This window comes from Siphateles boraxobius, unplaced genomic scaffold, assembly GCF_051911475.1.
Source record: "Siphateles boraxobius isolate OS27281-9 unplaced genomic scaffold, OSU_SipBor_1 47, whole genome shotgun sequence".
NCBI lineage: Eukaryota > Metazoa > Chordata > Actinopteri > Cypriniformes > Leuciscidae > Siphateles > Siphateles boraxobius.
Genome location: NW_027509108.1, coordinates 2,790,681 through 2,811,498, shown reverse-complemented (window position 1 = coordinate 2,811,498; position 20,818 = coordinate 2,790,681). Strand labels below are relative to the sequence as shown.

Sequence of the window (20,818 nt, the reverse complement as noted above, 5' to 3'; positions counted from 1 at the left end):
GAGGAGAGGATGAGACAGACAGCCCCTGAGGAGAGGAGGAGAGGATGAGACAGACAGACCCTGAGGAGAGGAGGAGAGCATGAGACAGACAGACAGACCCTGAGGAGAGGAGGAGAGCATGAGACAGACAGACAGACCCTGAGGAGAGGAGGAGAAAGACAGACAGATAGACAGACAGCCCCTGAGGAGAGGAGGAGAGGATGAGACAGACAGCCCCTGAGGAGAGGAGGAGAGGATGAGACAGACAGCCCCTGAGGAGAGGAGGAGAGGATGAGACAGACAGCCCCTGAGGAGAGGAGGAGAGGATGAGACAGACAGCGCCTGAGGAGAGGAGGAGAGGATGAGACAGAAAGCAACTGAGGAGAGGAGGAGAGGAGGAGACAGACAGCCCCTGAGGAGAGGAGGAGAGGATGAGACAGACAGCCCCTGAGGAGAGGAGGAGAGGATGAGACAGACAGCCCCTGAGGAGAGGAGGAGAGCATGAGACAGACAGACAGACCCTGAGGAGAAGAGGAGAGCATGAGACAGACAGACAGACCCTGAGGAGAGGAGGAGAAAGACAGACAGACAGACAGACCCTGAGGAGAGGAGGACAGCATGAGACAGACAGACCCTGAGGAGAGGAGGAGAGCATGAGACAGACAGACAGACCCTGAGGTGAGGAGGAGAGCATGAGACAGACAGACAGACCCTGAGGAGAGGAGGAGAGCATGAGACAGACAGCCCCTGAGGAGAGGAGGAGAGGATGAGACAGACAGCCCCTGAGGAGAGGAGGAGAGGATGAGACAGACAGCGCCTGAGGAGAGGAGGAGAGGATGAGACAGAAAGCAACTGAGGAGAGGAGGAGAGGATGAGACAGACAGCCCCTGAGGAGAGGAGGAGAGGATGAGACAGACAGCCCCTGAGGAGAGGAGGAGAGCATGAGACAGACAGACAGACCCTGAGGAGAAGAGGAGAGCATGAGACAGACAGACAGACCCTGAGGAGAGGAGGAGAAAGACAGACAGACAGACAGACAGACCCTGAGGAGAGGAGGACAGCATGAGACAGACAGACCCTGAGGAGAGGAGGAGAGCATGAGACAGACAGACAGACCCTGAGGTGAGGAGGAGAGCATGAGACAGACAGACAGACCCTGAGGAGAGGAGGAGAGCATGAGACAGACAGACAGACCCTGAGGAGAGGAGGAGAAAGACAGACAGATAGACAGACAGCCCCTGAGGAGAGGAGGAGAGGATGAGACAGACAGCCCCTGAGGAGAGGAGGAGAGGATGAGACAGACAGCCCCTGAGGATAGGAGGAGAGGATGAGACAGACAGACAGACCCTGAGGAGAGGAGGAGAGGATGAGACAGACAGCCCCTGAGGAGAGGAGGAGAGGATGAGACAGACAGCCCCTGAGGAGAGGAGGAGAGGATGAGACAGGATGTGTGTGTGTGTGTGTGTGTGTGTGTGTGTGTGTGTGTGTGTGTGTGTGTGTGTGTGTGTGTGTGTGTGTGTGTGTGTGTGTGTGTGTGTGTGTGTGTGTGTGTGTGTGTGTGTGTGTGTGTGTGAGAGAACAACATGAAATATAGTATTATCAAAAAAAACAAGCTGCTTTATTTTACATTTGATTTACATTTACATTTAGGGTATTTGGCAGATGCTTTTATCCAAAGCGACTTACATGTAGTACATTTGTCAATAGTTGGACAGGTCACACACCAGCAATTGTAATTTGTATTGTAAGCAACCAATATTACACCATAATACTTACAGCATCTTGTAATGTGTCTGCAACCATTTCACTATCATTCAATCATCAAACAAAGTGCCATTTGGGGCCATAAATAATAAAGTGCTAAATACATAAGTGCAGAATTTTTTTAGTATAAAGAAGAGAGAGTATAAAGAAGACTAAAAAAGTTGAGTTAAGATGACCTATACTGTTTGCATCCTTTTCATCACAGGAAGAGGAGAGGGGGAGAGAGACAAAGAGCGGCAGCCCCTGTAGAGCCGAGGAGTAGAGGACAGGAGAGGAAGAGAGAGACAGACAGGAAAGCTACATTAATGGGTGTGTGTACGTGTTTGTGTGTTAATTATGGAAGAATTTGATTCATATAACTGGATTGGTAAAGGTGAGGCACTATGTGCTTGCATATGCCAGCTAGTTGCTCGCTATAGGTGTTACAGCAAATAGTATCCAAAAAATCAAAAGGTTAATTGTGTGGGTGGGGTGGGGTGGGGTGGGGTGAGGGGCCCTACAAGACATTGTGCCCAGGGGGCTCTGAATTCTTAATCCGTGCCTGACTAGGAGTTGTTGTACAGTATGATGGCTAGGGGGACGAAAGAGATCCCTCTAAGGCCCCGTCCACACTACTGCGTTTTCGTTTAAAAACGGAGAATTAAAACGAAAACGATCTCCGTCCACACCAGCGTTTTAGCTGCGTATTAGAATTGATCTCCGTCCACATTAAAACGACTGAAAACTCGGATCATGTGACCATTCTCCAACACTGTGCATGCGCGTGCCGGTGTAAACAGGAAACGGATGGACTATTCCTCAGATTTGATGAAGAAGCAAGTAACGTTAGCTACCTCTGCAAAGATTAGAAAATGTCGAAGACCAGAGATTTCTTTTCATGGACCGCCGCTGCACACGGGAATTGTCATAGATCGCTCGAATAATAGTTTGCCTCCCGCGCATGTAGGCAGTTATAGCATTGTAAAATGCAGAATTTGCTTGCACAACAGCTGCTAACAAAGACATCAAAGTCAGTAACGCTTGTAATTCGTTATCCATGTTGCACTCACTAACATCAGCTACGTAGTCCAGGATGTTTTTGTTTGTTTTCTTCCGGTGACGGGACATGTGATGGGTGGCTGACGAATCAGGGAAGGATACGTCATGGGTGATGACACCCAATGATAGAGCCGAGCGTGACCTTCTACGTCATCGTTTCTAAACTCCTCCGTTTTGTCCCGTCTACACTAAAACGCCCTCCGGAGATTCAAAACGAAAAACGGAGCTGCAGCGTTTCTAAACTTCTCCGTTTTGGGTCTTTGTTTTTCCCGTTTTAGTGTGGACGGGAGGTGCAAACGTAGCAAAAGGTCTCCGTTTTTAAACGAAAACGCAGTAGTGTGGATGGGGCCTAAATCCTATTAGTTTTAACTAATACTCTACTCAACGCTACTCGTTGTTGCATTTATTTCATTAGGCTAACTTACTTCATGTTTCACTGGTATTTTCTATTTGAACAAACTGCTTTCTGTTAGCTTTTTGTAAGAATGCTGGGATTCCGGAGAATTCTTGAACATTAAAAAACTAAAGCCTTAACAGACGTGAATAACTTTCCCACAGTCAGTGATAACGTCTCTCTGTACTTGGACAACTTCTGTCGCTGCCAAATGACTCGCTGATTGAAGTCTGTCTTGCCCAGTCAGACATGACTTATTTTGCGGTCAGCCATAGTCACTCTGCAGTCAGCAGTGTTCGTAGTGGGAAATGTAGATAAAGGGTGCAGCGGCCGGCTCCGTCACAGAGCCGCAGTGCACACACAACTGACCGGCGGAAGGAGAGGTAGTTCCTTCCCCTAACCGGATATAATTAGACTTTTCTGATGACAGCAAGTTACTTATGATAACATAAACACTCACTCCAAATTACTGAGTTTAAATATTGGTCTTTTAATATGAGACTCGATGCTAGAGCAGGAGACATTGGGATCGTAAATATCGATACTTTAGAATCGATCCGCACATCACTAATGTCAGGGTATTGTAAATTACCTTAGAGTTGTACTGTTCTATCCAGCCCACTAGGGGGACTCAATGAGTACTGAATGCACAAAATGCACATGAGTAAGTGTGTTCCTGTTTATAAACAAGCTGAATAGTGTTGATCCATGCAGCTCTTCAAAAAAACCTCAAAAGATGATTAAAGCCTCCTTGTAAGTGTATACTAGAAAGTATGGACCTCTTAATATTAATTTCTCTGCTGTGGAAGGACTTAGCCTTAATAGCCTACTTCTTTTTTTACAGATAATTTCTCCAGCCTTTGAAAAAATCCTCTCACAAGGGACACTTGTTGCTGGCATGCAAAGATATTTTTTAGCTAGGACATACAAATGAGGAAAGATTACTGCTCTCTCTTTCCAGTAAGTTAGTGGATCATGAGTTCTGGGCAAATACGCATCGTTGATGTATTTTTTCACTTCCACTGTGGGATCAGCTGTAGCATTGTGTATCATCTGGGTTTGATGGATACGAGTATCAAAAAGTTCCCATAAACTGTCCTGTGTTTCTACTAGTGTTGATGTTGATGGTGAAGATGTTGACATTTCTGGCTCTGAATAAAAATTAAAACAGCAATTAGTAACAAATGCTAAACTGACGGCATATATGTAGTATATATTACATGAATCAGATTACATAACTTAACACAGACTGAAACTGCTCACCAGGATTTGTGTTTGAACGCATCAGTGAAGCACACTCAAGTGTAATGTGCTTTTCAGCGTCCTGGGCTTTGGCAGCATTTCCAAATGCCATATTTTTTAACCTTGGGTCCAGCAGTGTAGCCAGTGCCAAGGCTCTAAAACTCTCATAACCTCCACATCTGGACTGCAGACCTTCTTGCAGATGTGAGCCTATGAGCCAAAACAGGAGAAAAAAATATATAATAATGACAATAATATGACAGTTATGGCCAATTACATAGTATGGTCATTGTGGCCTACCTAATTGTACAGTTGATTCCTGCGTTGCATTTCACACACACACATCTCACTTTATTTGGGGTTTCTAAATGGAAATGCTCCCACAGCACAGATGTACGGCATCTCTTCTGGGGAGCCTCCATTTTATCTATCTATCCAAATCTATCTATCTATGTATTTAGATATGTATATATAATATGTATCTATAATCTATCTATGTATTTAAATATGTATCTATAATCTATATATGTATCTATCTATCTATTAATCTAGCTGTCTATATATATTTATATCTATGTATCTATTAATGTGTCACTATATGTAGGCTATTCTCTGTGTCTCTAGCCTATCAGTCAATGTGTTGTATAAATTTAAATGTAAGCCTAAATATAACTAAACAAATCGCACTATAAATGTATGTCACTATATCACCAAAAATCCGCTATCTTCAAATCAAACTCCTCTCACAAAAACCCACGAGGTCAATATGCATTGATTTCACTTTTATACAGATGTACGATTGTGTGGTCTGTTTCCGACGTGTCAATCAAACGCTGATTCGGCGGATCACACCTGATGAAACACTCATTGAAACACTTCGAGGCTTCGTTTGGCCATAGTCACGTGACATGGGTGTTTTGAATCACGCTTCGAATCAGTGTTTCGAAACATCTGCGCTTCGGGATCTCACAAAGCTTCGGAACGACTGTTTCGCGTCAGCCATCCCTAGCTGCAACTACGATCCTGTTTCAGTGTTCAACCAGGCCGTGACAGAACGACGACCAAAAGAAGAAATTATGGATTTTGCAGCAGTACAAATCCTTCTCCTTACCCAGGAGGATCACTCCCTCGAGGCCCACACACAGAGGTATTTGAACTTGGTACCATTTGTACATTATGATGACACCAGCCTCTGTGTGTTCTTCCGGGCAGGCCTAAACGCTGAGACCAAAGCTCGCAAAGCACTAGATGGGCCTCGAGGGAACTTCGTGGACTATGTGGAGTGGGAATTGGCCAGCTGCAATTCTCCCTTCACTGTCCCATCCAGCACAGAGTCTTCGCTGCTGGTCCCGTCCAGCACAGAGAACTCACCGCTGGTCCCGTCCAGCACAGAGCCCTCACCGCTGGTCCCGTCCAGCACAGAGCCCTCACCGCTGGTCCCGTCCAGCACAGAGCCTTTACCGCTGGTCCCGTCCAGCACAGAGCCTTCGCCGCTGGTCTCGTCCAGCACAGATCCCTCACTGCTGGTCCCGTCCAGCACAGAGCCTTCGCCGCTGGCCCCGTCCAGCACAGAGCCTTCACCGCTGGTCCCTTCCAGCACAGAGCTTCCTTCGCCGCTGGTCCCATCCAGCCCAGAGCTTCCTTCGCCGCTGGTCCCATCCAGCCCAGAGCTTCCTTCGCCGCTGGTCCCATCCAGCACAGATCCCTCGCCGCTGGTCCCGTCTAGCACAGATCCCTCGCCGCTGGTCCCGTCCAGCACAGATCCCTCGCCGCTGGTCCCATCCAGCACCGATCCCCCGCCGCTGGCCCCGTCCAGCCCTGAGCACTCGCCGCTGACGCCGTCCAGCCCAGAGCCCTCCCGCTGATGCCGTCCAGCCCAGAGCCCTCACCGCTGACGCCGTCCAGCCCAGAGCCCTCACCGCTGTTGCCGTCCAGCCCAGAGCCCTCGCCGCTGACGCCGTCCAGCCCAGAGCCCTCACCGCTGATGCCGTCCAGCCCAGAGCCCTCGAGGCTGACGCCGTCCAGCCTAGAGCCCTCGCCGCTGACGCCGTCCAGCCCAGAGCCCTCACCGCTGACGCCGTCCAGCCCAGAGACTTTTTCACCCCTGGCGCCGTCCAGCCCAGAGACTATTTCACCGCTGGCGCTGTCCAACCCAGAGACTTTTTCACCGCTGGCGCCGCCCAGCCCAGGCACTTCTTCACCGCTGGTTCCAGCCAGCCCAGAGACTCCTTCACCGCTGGTTCCGTCCGGCCCAGAACATTGTCCTGAGGCTGTCACTCACGCCAGGTATTTTTTTGGGGTGGGCAGTAGGCCCTCGCCGTGGGCACCCAAGGGCCTACGGTCACCCAAGGAATCTCCACCACCACGGCCACCCGAAGGGTCTTCACCGGCACGGCCGCCTGCTCGTCCTGCTCCGCCCTGGCCGCCTGCATGTCCTGCTCCGCCCTGGCCGCCTGCACGTCCTACTTCGCCCTGGCCCCCGGCACGTCCAGCTTCGCCCTGGCCGCCTGCCCGTCCTGCTCCGCCCTGGCCGCCCGAGGGGTGGTCTCCTACTCCGCCATGGCCCCCTGACCAGTCTGCTACGCCATGGCCACCTGGACCATCCTGGAGTCCGTCCAGCTTCACCCGGTCCGCCTTCCCGTCACGGACTCCAGGATGCCCACCCCCCCTCCCATGTTCTGTCTTGTACGGCGCGGGTCGCGCCTAGCGGGAGGGGAGAGTTATGACACATTCACCTCCATCGTCTGTGTCTTCACTACACTTCCCAGTATCCCCTGTCATCATCACCTGCACCTGCGCCTCATCACCATCATCATCATCACCGTCACCTGTTGCCCTTGTCATTATCTGTGTACTTAAGTTCCCCTCTCACTCCTTTTCATAATTCTAGTGCTATGAAGATGCAGCTTAATTTGCCCCGTCCATTTTATGATGAGGTATTTTCTTGTAACAAAAAGTATCCTTGGAATAGAAAAAAATACTTTTAGCTTGATAGCTCTTCACTATATAGAACAAGTTCTGCTCAGGCTGCTGACCCACCAAAGGCTGTCCAATTAGAGACAAAATGAAGACACAATTGTTTTCTGACATGATCATTCAAGAAGAACAAGGCCACTGACTGAATAAAAAGCTTAGTAATTCTCATGATAAAAACATTCAGATTAATCAATTCTGCTTTATCAGCGTGTTTTAAGTTCTTTATTTAACTTCCAGATTGCTATTAATAAATCAGTAAATTGGAGGTTTATCAAATGCACATTTGGCGATGTTCCCTATATGTAGTCTTGCTTTTTTTTGTGTTCATTGTCAGATCGTTTTGGTGTTCATGTCTTGCCGTTTTGATTTTATCAGCACCTCTCTACTCTACTATTCCTGCTCGTGTCTGGATTACTTACTGCCTGACTGTGTCTGGATTGCGTCGAGATCAATGCGCTCAAAGTCTTGTTACAGCCATCGATAACCATTCCATTGTCACTTCCATCGATGTGGTCGGCCCCTCATTCGCTCCTGAACCCATGCAGGTGGGCAGAGCTCGTCTTTCTCAGAAGGAGAAGGTGCGACGTCAGACTCTTGGACTTTTTCTCTATTGTGGGGTTCCTACGCATCATCTCTGTCAAGCCTTAGTGGACATTTTTTGGACATCAACATGGCTCACAAACTCAAGATTCCAGTTGTTCTCCTCACTCACTCCATTTCCATCAGTGCTCTTGGTGGATAGCCCCTATCCATTACCCATTCCACTGGGCCAGTGAGTCTCATCACATGAGGGAACACATTGCATTTTTGTTGATTGACTCTGCCCTGGCTCCAGTCGCCCTTAGTCATCCCTGACTCACCCTCCATAACCCTCACATAAACTGGCGTCAGAACACTGTCTTGTCTTGGAGCGAGGATTGTCATGTCATTGTCATTGTCGTGCTTACGACTGTGCTGTAGACTTATTGCCAGGTACGTCTCCGGGCAGATTATACTCACTTCCCGCAAGGGAAGGGGAGACCATGGAGAGGGGTGAAAAGTAATTTGGATTCTCTGGCAAACAAACAAATTCACCCTTCCTCTTCACCTGCAGGTCCCGGGTTCTTCTTTGTGGAAAAAAAAGATGGTTTCCTACATCGTTGTATTTATTATACCTCTGACCGATTTGACCTCCACCAAAACGGCATTCAAGTGGTCCAGTGCAGCCAAGGCTGCATTCTCCAAACTCAAAAGCTGAACTAACCCTAACTGAACTAACCCTAAATTGCTAAACGCAATTACGACATTAGTAATAGAGAATTGCTGGCAGTCAAGCTCGCCTTGGAGGAATGGTGTCATTGGTTGAAAGGTCCGGGGGTAACTTTCATCGTCTGGACCAATCACAAGAACCTTGAGTACATCCGATCCGGCACTTTTTTCCGTCGTTTGGAATTTTCCTGTGTTTTTGACAAATCTGAACGCCCGCATTCTCCCAAGCCCATCCTGTCATATAAACTTGGGAGATAGAGTGGAAGGTCCGCACGGCCTTACATGGGGCAATGCCCCAGCAAATGATTGAATATAGATATTCCCAATTTTGATAACAGAATTACATTAACATCTTTATGGATTGATGTAAAGTTTCTCTCAGTTTAGCATTTATGCCTATAATGTAATGCCTATATATAAGAAATCCTGTGCATTATAAAGAACTTGTTTTTCCACCTCCACAAAGAGACGAGTGCCATAAGTAAGCAATAGTTGTCCTTGCTTTACACTGGGCTCAAAGTAAAATTATGCCTGTGAAAAATAGTAGTATAATTTAATTAAATGTATTTATGGTGAGATTACTACATTTCCATGTGAATCCATGTTCATTTTGACCACGAACCATGCGCTGTCACTTTAATTCAGCGTGGGCAACACAGCAACAATAGACTTGGTGCAGAAACGATCACTGCACAAACGGAGTTGGCCTATGTGTGAAACAGGCGTCAATGTTGTATGTTAAAACTTCTTCTTCTGCTCGATTTGCACTGGTTGAGGTGTCATAAGCTCATATTAAAATATAATGTGTTAATCACGTGTCATTCAGAGTGTGAAAACGCCTATACTGGTTTAATCCTGATCATTTGTAGTGCTGTCACTGGTCACGGTTGTTGGTGAAACGGGTAAGAGCATGATTTTATAACTGTTCTGTCAAATATCCTAAGTGTGGGGGATTTATGGGAGATTGGTTGGGGCTAGTTGTCACAGGGCTGTGTCTCAGTAACAATATGGTTTAAAATCAAAAGTCCAAAAGCACAAATTTGTTTTCTCTAGCAGTGTTTTGTTGGCAAAAAACAAATTGATAAAACATCTTTTGTAATATTTTACACAACAGATAATGAAGCTAGATTATATAGACTTGTACCCAAGACGTGTATATTAAAGTGTTTTTTAAAAATATACCTGCATATTCACCAGAGTGACAACAAGCTCCAGAGAATGTATTGAAAACATTAGCAATGCATGCATACAAAAGTCAACTAAGATGCTTTATAACAGTTTCTCAATATGAAATTAAAGTAATTAAATTACTGTATATGATGGGCTGTCAATCAAAAGGGGGTGGTGAAATACATTGGACAGTAACCATTACAAACTCATGCAGTGCAAAAATGACTGTTAGTGTTCTTGGATAAATGAAGTTGTATTTGTTATGTTTCATTTGTTATGTCGACATTAAAGGTGAAGATAAGCCACTGTAAATGTGTTGTAGGTGTTGCTATGGTGACATCAGTCAGAATGGCTCCTCCTCTTCCTCTGATCTTTCTGCTCATGATTCACGGTGAGTCTCTGCAAACCTTGCTCGTGAATGTTTGCATACTGCAGTTTTTATGCACAGTCTGCTGCTAATTTGTTCAGGATTAATTTTTTTTTTAGGGGTTTGTAGTCAGATAGAGGGTGTGAGTTACAGTCCTTCACACATCTGTGCACTAAAGGACTCAACAGTGATAATGAACTGCACTTATACATACCCTACTGGACGTCAGATCATGAAAGTTTTCTGGACCAAAACACTGGTAAAAGATCGTGAAGAGCATCCAGATCTGTCTGAGGATCCTGAATACAGTCAGAGGCTTCAGTATCTGGGAGATAAACAGCAGAACTGCACCGTCAGACTGAGTCATGTGACACTGAAGGATTCACACAAGTACTATTTCAGATTCACAACTGATAAACCTGATGTGAAATGGATTGGTAAACCAGGAGTGACTCTTAATGTCACAGGTGACTTTGGTGAGGTTTATCTCTTCTTCTGTGCATTATGTTGAATAATAATCAGTGCATGACAGCAGCACTAGATATAATGTGTGTGTTGTGTTCAGATCTTCAGGTGGAGTCTCCTGAGAGAGTGACAGAGGGAGATTCAGTCAGTCTGACATGTAAAAGCAGCTGCACTCTGACTGACAGAGCAACATTCATCTGGTACAGAAACTCACAGCCATTAACTGAGAGAAGAGACAGAAACAATGAACTCCTGCTGCAGTCAGTCAGAAGAGAGGATTCAGGCAGATATCGCTGTGCTGTAGACGGACACACTCACATCTCTCCTGCTGTTCAGCTCAATGTCATGTGTGAGTGCAGATTAATTTGTTCTTTTTAAAATTAGGAAATTGTGTTTGAATTAGATGATTTAAGGTTTTATTTTGTGTCCTTTTTAGATGCGCCTAGAAACGTCTCAGTGTTGATAAATGGATCTGGTGTAATAGTGGAGGGAGATTCAGTGACTCTGAAGTGCATCAGTGACTCAAACCCTCCTGCTCTGAACTTCAGCTGGTTTAAGGAGGATGAAACCTCAGCTGTTGGATCTGGACAGAGTTTCAGTGCACTACAGAGTGGACGCTTCTACTGTCAGGCTCACAATCAACATGGATCTCAGAGATCAGACGCTGTAACCGTCACTGTTAAAGGTAAAGCAGCTCATATACTTATATTACTCCTTCTAAAGGGAAGCAAATTATTTTTTTCTGATGTTTTATACATTTGTGCTAGTTTTAGGAAGTCTGGTGATATTATATATATCCATTGGAGTGATTTGTGGAGCTGCAGTGATCATCATGATGCTGATTTGGTAAGATGCGTGTCTGTGGTGTTTTCTGTGTGAATGAGTCAGAAGGTTGTGAATTCATGCCAACAATTAATCAACAATCACTTAATTGTCGATAATAATTTAATCCAAAAAACATTTCGAAGGTTGAATAAGCAAGGTCGCCATTAGAGGTAAAAATTAAGCGAGCCTGCAGTATTTACGTTTTCTAAATGTATTCATGTATTCAAGCCATTAAATGGATTAAGAAGGCTAGGCGTTTATTTCAAAACATAATTTACCGGATCAAAACACTTAAGAACTAATTACTTGTGTACAAAAAACAAAGAATATGATCCTGGTTGATCATCCAGCGCTGTTTCACTGTGTGCTCCTATTCTATGATGCATATTAAACAAAGACCTGTCAATCTGAGCGATGAAACCAATCTTAGCACGCTCTTGCAGTAAAACAGTGTCTTATTGGTCTCTACTAGGCTTGCTGTGATTGTCGGTGTTAACAGTGTTTAACACCGCCACAACACTAGTTACAGTACATTGCTGGTCCATAGCAGCACCGCCCCTTACTTCGTTTAGATTTTTTAACAGTAATAAAAATAATTTAGTTCAGTTAGAGAACAGACACTACAATTAAAAACAGAACGTGTCTCTGCCGCACAGAATCGCAGCACAGATCAGCAGGAGTCATTTATCACGAGAGTGAGGTGCTGACTGACAAGACAATGGCGGAAGATTTGGTTTCAAAGCGAAATGTAAAAGCACCTATTTGGCAATATTTTGGATTTAAACCCAATGCTAATAGGGAACCTGCAAAGGATGCGTTTTCAGTAAGGATAATAATTAACTATTTAAAAACGAGGTGCAAAAGAGGGAAAAACTCCAACGTCCCCCACCCTCGTAACACCAGTGTTGTAACACGTCGATTAACTTGAGGGAAAATTTCCACGTCACATCCCTAGTCTCTACACATCATCTCTGCCCACTATACCCACTATACCCACTACACCCAAGATCCAGTTTCCATTAGCTGAACTTTCGAATCGGATCCCGGAAGTCCTGTATCTTTAGCCAAGCAGCATGTCAATCATGTCACTCTGTGATCTATGTTGTCTTATGTTGTGTTTGAGTTTGTAAGAGATCACCTGCTCTAAATAAAGATGTGTGATCTACTATGGTTTACTAATTTCATGAAGTTACAAACCAAAAGTGGCCCAGAAGCATCATGTTTACACATGCATCTGCTGCGCTCAATCATACAAATACTTTTGGACTCTTAACTGAAAAAAATAGTTTCTTGTTGTATTCTGCTCTCTGTTATGTCCGATGATTTCAAAGATAATATTTTCATGTAAAGCAATTTTTTCATGCTATGAAAATAGAGCACTTTTACTATGTCAGCAAATTTAAAAGCACTTAAGTGATTAAAACGCTTTACAACGACACCTATTTTGTGTTGGTTAAGCAAGTGGTTAAGAAACATGATAACTTATCATGTGTTGTGTTTTGTAGTATGAAGCACAAGACCAGAGAGTAATTCCTTCGAGGCTTTTTATTCAACACATGTCAAACATGTCTTCTTAACTCAACACTTTTCTTCTTTCTCTTCCTCAGCAGCACTTCAACACGTAAGCATTACACTGCCACCTTGTGGCTAACTACGAACACCACATTCCCTTCTTACTTGAAAGATTCTTCATATCACAGATTAGTGTTCAGAACCAAGTTCTCTTTTTTGTTTTTAAATAACAAAATCACGTAACATTACTTTGTACTGTTATAAACCTTACAACAACTTAACCAATGCAATTGACATTGTTTTACTAATTCTAATGCACAGTTTTATGTATTTAAGCAACTATAACTGTTCACAAGCTCACAACATAACCAAGACAGGATGCATGTTTTTTTTGTTTTTTTTTCATGCATGTAGAATTTCACTTCACTGTAAATCATATTCCTTCAACCACGCTGGCGTTCTACGCACTCTACTACTCTTTCTCAGATTAAATGTGACTGGTGGCTGCAAGTTCTCATTCTGAGTAACAGGGCTTGTAAACCGAGTTAGTTTGAAAACATTCCATTTCTTTTTTTCACTCAGCACAAAGGTACTCTTTCTAATTTGTTGCTCAATGCTCAGGGGTGGTGAGAACTGAGAAACGCCCTTTCTCACATGCCCAGGTTGTTTCACTCTCACCTGGTCTCCTGGTTTGAAAGTGTGGTACTTGGCACCACGTCTTTTGTCATTGTACTTTTTACTCTTGAGCTGTTAGTTACTCACAGTCTCTTTCACTCGAGCACATTTGTCACTTTTGGGGCCAACAGGAAAAACATTCAGCTTTGTACGCATTTTGCGATGATGAAGAAGCTCAGAAGGTGAAACGGCTGTATTACTGTGTGGGCTAGCTCTGTAGCTTTGCAAGAACTCAGTCACTGCATGTTTCCATGGTTTCCCCATCTGTTCCGCAGAAAGGATGCATTCTTTCAGGACTCTATACCACCGCTCCACAGCGCCATTGGCTTGTGGATAATACACGCTACTACGCATGTGACTTATTCCTCTCTCCTTTAAGAATGCTGCAAACACACTGGAGATGAATTGAGGCCCGTTGTCAGTCTCAACACACTGTGGATTTCTCTCTCTACTGAAAACTGATTGGAGGAATGATGTGACCACCTCAGCAGTGACATTAGGAGAAAACGCTACCTCAGGCCACTGACTATGGTAATCCACCAGACAAATGGCAAAACGGCAGTCAGAAGGTCCTCTCTCAAATGGTCCAACGATATCAATCGCTAGTTTCTGCCATGGTTCAGACGGCAGACTGACAGGCTGAAGAGGAGCCGGTGCAGTTTTAGCCGATTTGTCATTCAGTTGGCACGTTAAGCAGGAAGAAACAGCCGACTGCACGTGAGCATCCATCTGAGGCTACCAGAATAATTCTCGCAGCCGCTGTTTCGTTTGGACAATTCCTTGGTGTGTCTCATGTGCCAAGCGTATCATTTTACAGCGTAATGTAGAAGGAACAAGAACACGATGTTCGCCTCTCCGCACTAGCACACCATCCACACACAGTTCATCACGAATACGAAAGAAGGGCACCAGAACAAGATCCAGGTCACAGGATTTTTTCGGTCAGCCCTGTCCGATTCGCAAGCGCAGCTGGGTTAACTCTGGACAGGCTTCCGAAGCAGCTATGAAATCCTCAACAGACAATGTAGGCAGCCCAGTAACGAAAGCAACCATTTCTGGTTCCACAGCACTATATTTCCCTGTCGGTAGTGGCAGCCTGGATAAGCAATCTGCAGCAAAATTAAGACATCCAGGTCGGTAGATGACATCATATGTGTAGCAAAGCAAGCGTGCCGACCACCGGGCGACCCGCATACCGGCCCGGCCTATGCCTTTGGTTGCCAAAAGTGTAGTGAGCGCACAATGATCAGTTCTGAGCGTTAAGTTTCGACCCAACAAATACGGCCGCCACTTTTCTACGGCCCAGACACAAGCCAACGCCTCTTTCTCGACCGTAGAGTACTTCCTTTCGGCTGCAGTAAGGGTTCTAGAAGCAAACGCTACAGTCCTTTCAACATGGTCTGGATGTATTTGTGTCAAAACCCCACCCAGGCCATAGTCAGAAGCGTCAGTCGACACTAGAGTGGGAAGAGAAGGGTCAAACAACGCAAGCACTTGCGTTGACAGTTATTTGTCAACAGTTCAAATAACTGTTGACACACAATAACAAGAACTGACGAAAAGCCTCGAAGGACGAAAAGCCGATACGATCGTTCGACCAGCTGATCGCGCAGCATTTCACTCTCCATATCACCATCAGCACATGATGAAGATGATTCCCGCAAAGCAGACAGGAACTGTGAAATGGTCTCGTCAGCACGTTGAGAACGCTGGCGAAAGCGATGACGAGCGACCACTACATTCCCCTTCGGAACAAAATGATCCTCCAACACTGTCATTGCCTCTGCAAATGTAGTTCCAGTATTAGGTAACGTGTAAAACAGCCTCTGGCCTTCAGTACCCAAGCTGTGTAGTAGAATAGCACATTTTCTGGCGTCAGGCCATGAGTCTCCTGTAGCATTAATAACAAGCAAGAATTTTTTCGAACATTTTCCGCCAGGTAACAAAAGGAATCGCAGGCTCTCCACTGCATGGCAGAAAAGATGCATGCGTAGGTACGGAAACCATCGTCGCCAATTTGTTGTGTTTTGTAGTATGAAGCACAAGACCAGAGAGTAATTCCTTCGAGGTTTTTTATTCAACACATGTCAAACATGTCTTCTTAACTCAACTCTTTTCTTCTTTCTCTTCCTCAGCAGCACTTCAACACTTAAGCATTACACTGCCACCTTGTGGCTAACTATGAACACCACAGCCTGTTTACAAAAAAACGTTTTCAACTAAAAACATAAAGCTTTTTATGCGTTTTGGCCGTTCATTTACACGACAACAGCGTTTTGGGTTCCTGAAAACGCAAACTTTTGAAAACGGGTTGAAAACAACAAAAACATGAATTTGTGAAGACAATGATGTCATTCACATGCATAGTAAATGTTTAGTCTATATAGTGTTTTATCGCCATCTAATGCCCTGGCAGTAATATACAGCGTTTTTAGTCGTTTTCGCGGTTCTGTGTAACAGGGATTCATTTTGACAATGATGTCGTCTGTACGTGGAAAACTCAAATGAAAGATTTCTCCATTGTAAGCATATCGTTGTTGTGTAAACGTACCCATCGTAGCACCCCCAGAGAAATCTCTTTACTCATAACTGTGTATTAAACATCAAATAAATTCTGATTGGTTGTTATTGTTTCAAATCATTGTGTTTAAAGGAGAACCAGGTGGATGAAAAAGAAAAATGAGAAACAGGAGTCTCAGGTGAGATAAAAGATCAGAAGTTGATATGGCATCTAAATGAATTGGTCTCTAAAAGATTTAAAGTCTGAATGTAGCAGCGACTTTAGAGAGTTGCTTATAGACATTATTTATTTTCACTCCATTCTGTTTTCTCTTTAATGGCAAAGACAAATCATTCCAGACCTGATGATGACAGACGCAACGCTTATGATGTTGAATTGAATGATCCTGTGTATGAGAATGCAACGGTGAGCGTTTTCTACAAAAGAGTAAACTCTCTTCACATTTATCCAAAAGTAATTAAATGCTAAATGTCAGTGTGATATAACTATCTATATTGACAAAGTATATGGGAATTTAAATAACACACTTCTGTTTTTACTTTTACCTTCATTCATAAAGGCTGCTCAACTTGATGATTGTAAACCTGAACTGGACTCGTCTCTGTATGAAAATCTTCCAGTAAGTAAGAATACCCACTAGATAGAGACAAAACCCAATCTATTAGCCTTTCCTTGTGACAAATATTGTTGATGCTTTTATTTAAATATTTCATTATTAATGTTTTCACTTTCTTTCTTTCTTTCTTTCTTTCTTATTCAGCATAACAAGAAGAGGCTGTAGTGTTTTGGACACAGTAAATATTACAGCCTTTATGCATCTCTTTGTGGGAGGAGCCTTGAATGATTGACAGGAATGTCATGACGTATAACTGAAGTATTTTAAGAATATTTTTATAGATGGATGCCTTTTGTCACGTATGAAGCTTATTTAATTTAAAATGTTTTTAACCGTAATCATCAGTATTGTATATGTTTCAAATGAAAGGCAGAAAAAATTAGGCTCCTACAATTTCACACTTTTCTGTCATTCAATACTAGAGTGCATTAGGCTACTAGAGAATTGCGTGGGATTTCCCCCTTTCTGGTCAATGTATCCCTGCCTCTGCTTAATTATTTTTATCCCCCCCTCAAAGTGGTCAGTGGATCCGTGGTTTGATTAAATTATTTTAAAATGCGCTAATTTGGCTGGCTCTGATATTCATACTTTGCAGTCACGTGACTACCATGGATACCTGGCGGGCAAAAAACGCTGACAAAATGGCAAATTTCCAATACTAGCCTACAATCAATTATACAGTGAGGCTATTTTGTTTTACTAAATATTAATAATATCACTAAAATGACGAAACGATCCCGAGCGCTATCATTTTGGTGATATTATTAATTTTTACAGCACAACTCTGATATCTGTGAAAATCTAAAGCAGCTTCAAAACCTTGTTTAAAAAGAAATATTCTTCTAATTTTTTACTGTCATTAATGTAGGTCCACAAGGGAAATATTAAGCCAGTAAATTAAGATAGTCGCTATACCGTTATATCCATCGTCGTCTCTGAGAGAACGCGGCGGTAATGCAGCGACAGATGCTGAAAGCTCAGTCCGTTTCTACTTTCAGTTTCGGGGAATCAGCGCGTTTACATGCACGTTCTTAACCCGATTATGCTGAATAATAGTGCATCCAATCGCACAACAACTATCTGGCATGTCGTTTACACTTCAAAACACCAACTTTTGTATATTAAAACTGGCGGCGTCCTGGCAAGATCCTTACATTCTACATTTGTAAAAAGATGCATTTGTAAAAAGAATAAAAATAAACTATAAGGTAATGCAGCCAAAGCCAAATTATAAGAAACCAAAATGTTTTATTAATTGATTAGTTGTTGGGTCTTAAGTTCAGACTATTGCAGTCTGATTCTGTTAGTTCACCTCACCTCCTGATCCGAGACGTTCTTTCCTTTGCAACTTCATATTTATCAGGTTAGTTCTCCTCTCGTGTCTCGAGACGTTAGTTGTCGACTCGCTAGTGTCTGACTCGGATCTGTCTGCTGGGCCGACCGTGCCGTGTGTGTGATACAGCAGGGCCGGAAAGAGAAATGATTAGTTCATCTTTCAAATCTCGAGTTCGGGTTCGGCCGGGTCCGAGTCTTTCGTTCTTCCTGTCAGTCCCAAATAGGCTATGCTGCCAGTACCGGAAAGAGAAATGATTAGTTCATCTGGTTCGGGTTCGGCCGGGTCCGAGTCTTTCGTTCTTCCTGTCAGTCACATAGGCTATGCTGTCAGTACCGGACAGAGAAATGATTAGTTCATTTTCTTCGAGTCTCGAGTTCGGGTTTTAAATCCTTCGTTCTTTTGTCACGTGAGGTGACCGCTGGTAGGCCTACCTCGCATCAAATACAACATTTGATTCGTGTTATTGACTGCGTCTGAATGTATAGGCCTATTGTTTTATAATTAGGAATTATAATTCAAAATATGTGCAATAAACATTATCTGAAAAATAAAAGTTCCATCATATTAACCTATTTGTCCCTGTCCGTCTCTTTTCTAAATGTTTCTTGTGCATCTGTGGTGTGTTTTATTATATATTATACAATAATTAACTACTATTATATTATACATTAACTACGTGCTGGTTTGTAAAAAGGTTGTGAATTGGTAGGCTATTCAATACGTTTACAAGTCACGGGACAAAAGAACGAAGGACTCAAACCCGAAGACTCGAAAAAATGAACTAATCATTTCTCTTTCCGGTACTGACAGCATAGCCTATATATGGACTGACAGGAAGAACCAAAGACTCGGACCCGTCCGAACCCGAACTCGAGACTAAGATGAATGAACAAATCACTCTCTGAGACAACTCGGTAGTCCCGAGTCATATTAAAGATTCGTTCAAAATGAACGAATCGTTCATGAACGACACATCACTACGAGTGTGTCGAGTAGTATGAAGCTATCAGGCTTGTTCGACTTGAACCGGCGCTGCACAGACCGATCGGTTGATGACATCAAAGTACCGCGAGAGCGATTAGAGAGCAGACGGCTCCTTATGCTTTTGAATCGCTCTCGCGGTACTTTGATGTCATCAACCGATCGGTCTGCGCAGCGCCGGTTCAAGTCGAACAAGCCTGTAGACTCGGAGCCTGCAGTTACAGTCCCCCACCCAGAGTCCGCATTCTCAGCGCCTCCTATCAAATTGGATCGGATAAACATGTGGAGAACTTAGGCCAAAACGTGAGTAGGCTATCCTCAATTTTATTTAGCGCATCATACTCATTCGATTTCTTTTTTAATCAAACTACTTTATAGCTCATTGATACATCAACATATGAATAGTCCATTTAATAACTTATTTGTAAAGATAGTTTGTAACAAAATTTGAGCCGTTATTGTATGTTTTTTCGCCTTTTTTCCCCGAAAATATTTTGATAGCTAACGTTAGCCTTTAACCTATGACTTTTTGTAGACAAGCCATTGTAAAAATTTGATTAAAATTAGTTAACATTAAAGTAATCCAATTAAATACATTAAGTGTGTTAATATCAAAGAATGTCATCATTAATGATTTAATCAGATTTACCGTTTGACCTTTTTTTTATTACCGGACCTTTTCTCCTAAAACTATAAATTGAATTAATAAATGTTGGAGTAATTATTTTACTTAATATAATGTATGTAGACTACTTAAATTAATTCTTATTAAACGTAAGTATTAAAATGAATCAATATTAATTTAACTGTGATAGAAAGTTGTTGCCAGCCATTAACAACTCACACAATTGCCTAATAATCAAATTTACTATGCCTTCACTATGTATTAACCAGTCTATGGTATTAACATGTGAGCTAGAATGTGTCATAGGTATGCTTGTAATTTGCATTTGCAAAAAAAAAAATATATTATTTATTATTACACAATATTTTTGACAATGTCATTCAGTGAATTCGAGGAATTTGACAGAGCGATTGCAAAAAAATGAAGAAAGAAGGAACATTCGCCTACCAGAAAGTAATTATTTTACCTTATGCATTTACATTACATTTTACATTTATTCATTTAGCAGACGCTTTTATCCAAAGCGACTTATGAGGATTTTTTTTAATACAATTGAAGACGAAAAGTAAAGATACTAACACAATTTTTTCTTCCTTTTTTCTTTGCTTTGTCCTGTTTACAGCAAAATGATGTTTAGGTGATCGTTAAATAAAGTACAGAATTGTTATTATTTGTGTTTTGTCTATTCTTAATTGAGTTTTGCTTCGCATTCAAAATATCAAAAAACAGGTTCTGTAATGTTTGCATGGTATAATGTTAATTAGACCATTATAGGTTGAACTGAAAGAAAAATTGGAATTTGAATTAAAAAAAAAACATTGTAGCAATATAATACTGCATAATATTTTTCAGAAGAATGTTCAATCTGTAATTATATCCCTTCCATCAGTAATTTTCTTTCAATTACACCCACGCTCAAAAAATAACTACTGGGTAATTTGTTAGTCAGAGAACACAATGAGTTGTTTTTTTTGGCACATGCATTAAGCAGGGAACTTAAATATTTATTTGGTTAGCTTGTAAAAATGTAAAACACTTTGGAGTGATTCATGTCTTAAACATATCAGATAATAGGATTTTCTTG

General features: G+C 42.9%; 2 protein-coding genes across 2 annotated transcripts in view; one reads left to right on the top strand and one right to left on the bottom strand.

Moving 5' to 3' along the window:
* Window positions 1–20,818, bottom strand: part of LOC143710510 (B-cell receptor CD22-like) — a 773,497-nt gene that overhangs the window by 509,632 nt on the left and 243,047 nt on the right. The gene's annotated exons all lie outside the window — the stretch shown is intronic.
* Window positions 3,836–19,138, top strand: LOC143710436 (B-cell receptor CD22-like). Its single transcript, XM_077201392.1, has 11 exons — window positions 3,836–3,928; window positions 4,020–4,135; window positions 10,134–10,202; window positions 10,298–10,654; window positions 10,744–10,992; window positions 11,080–11,328; window positions 11,411–11,489; window positions 16,309–16,354; window positions 16,501–16,581; window positions 16,736–16,795; window positions 16,937–19,138. Exons 3-11 carry the CDS (start codon window positions 10,142–10,144, stop codon window positions 16,955–16,957), a joined length of 1,203 nt encoding a protein of 400 aa, XP_077057507.1. The 5' UTR covers window positions 3,836–3,928; window positions 4,020–4,135; window positions 10,134–10,141; the 3' UTR covers window positions 16,958–19,138.

Coding starts and splice junctions, on each gene's coding strand:
- LOC143710436 (XM_077201392.1), top strand. CDS start 10,142: ATGGTGACATCAGTCAGAATGGCTCCTCCTCTTCCTCTGATCTTTCTG. Junction 11,329..11,410: donor TGTAACCGTCACTGTTAAAG/GTAAAGCAGCTC, acceptor CATTTGTGCTAG/TTTTAGGAAGTCTGGTGATA. Junction 16,582..16,735: donor CTGTGTATGAGAATGCAACG/GTGAGCGTTTTC, acceptor TCATTCATAAAG/GCTGCTCAACTTGATGATTG.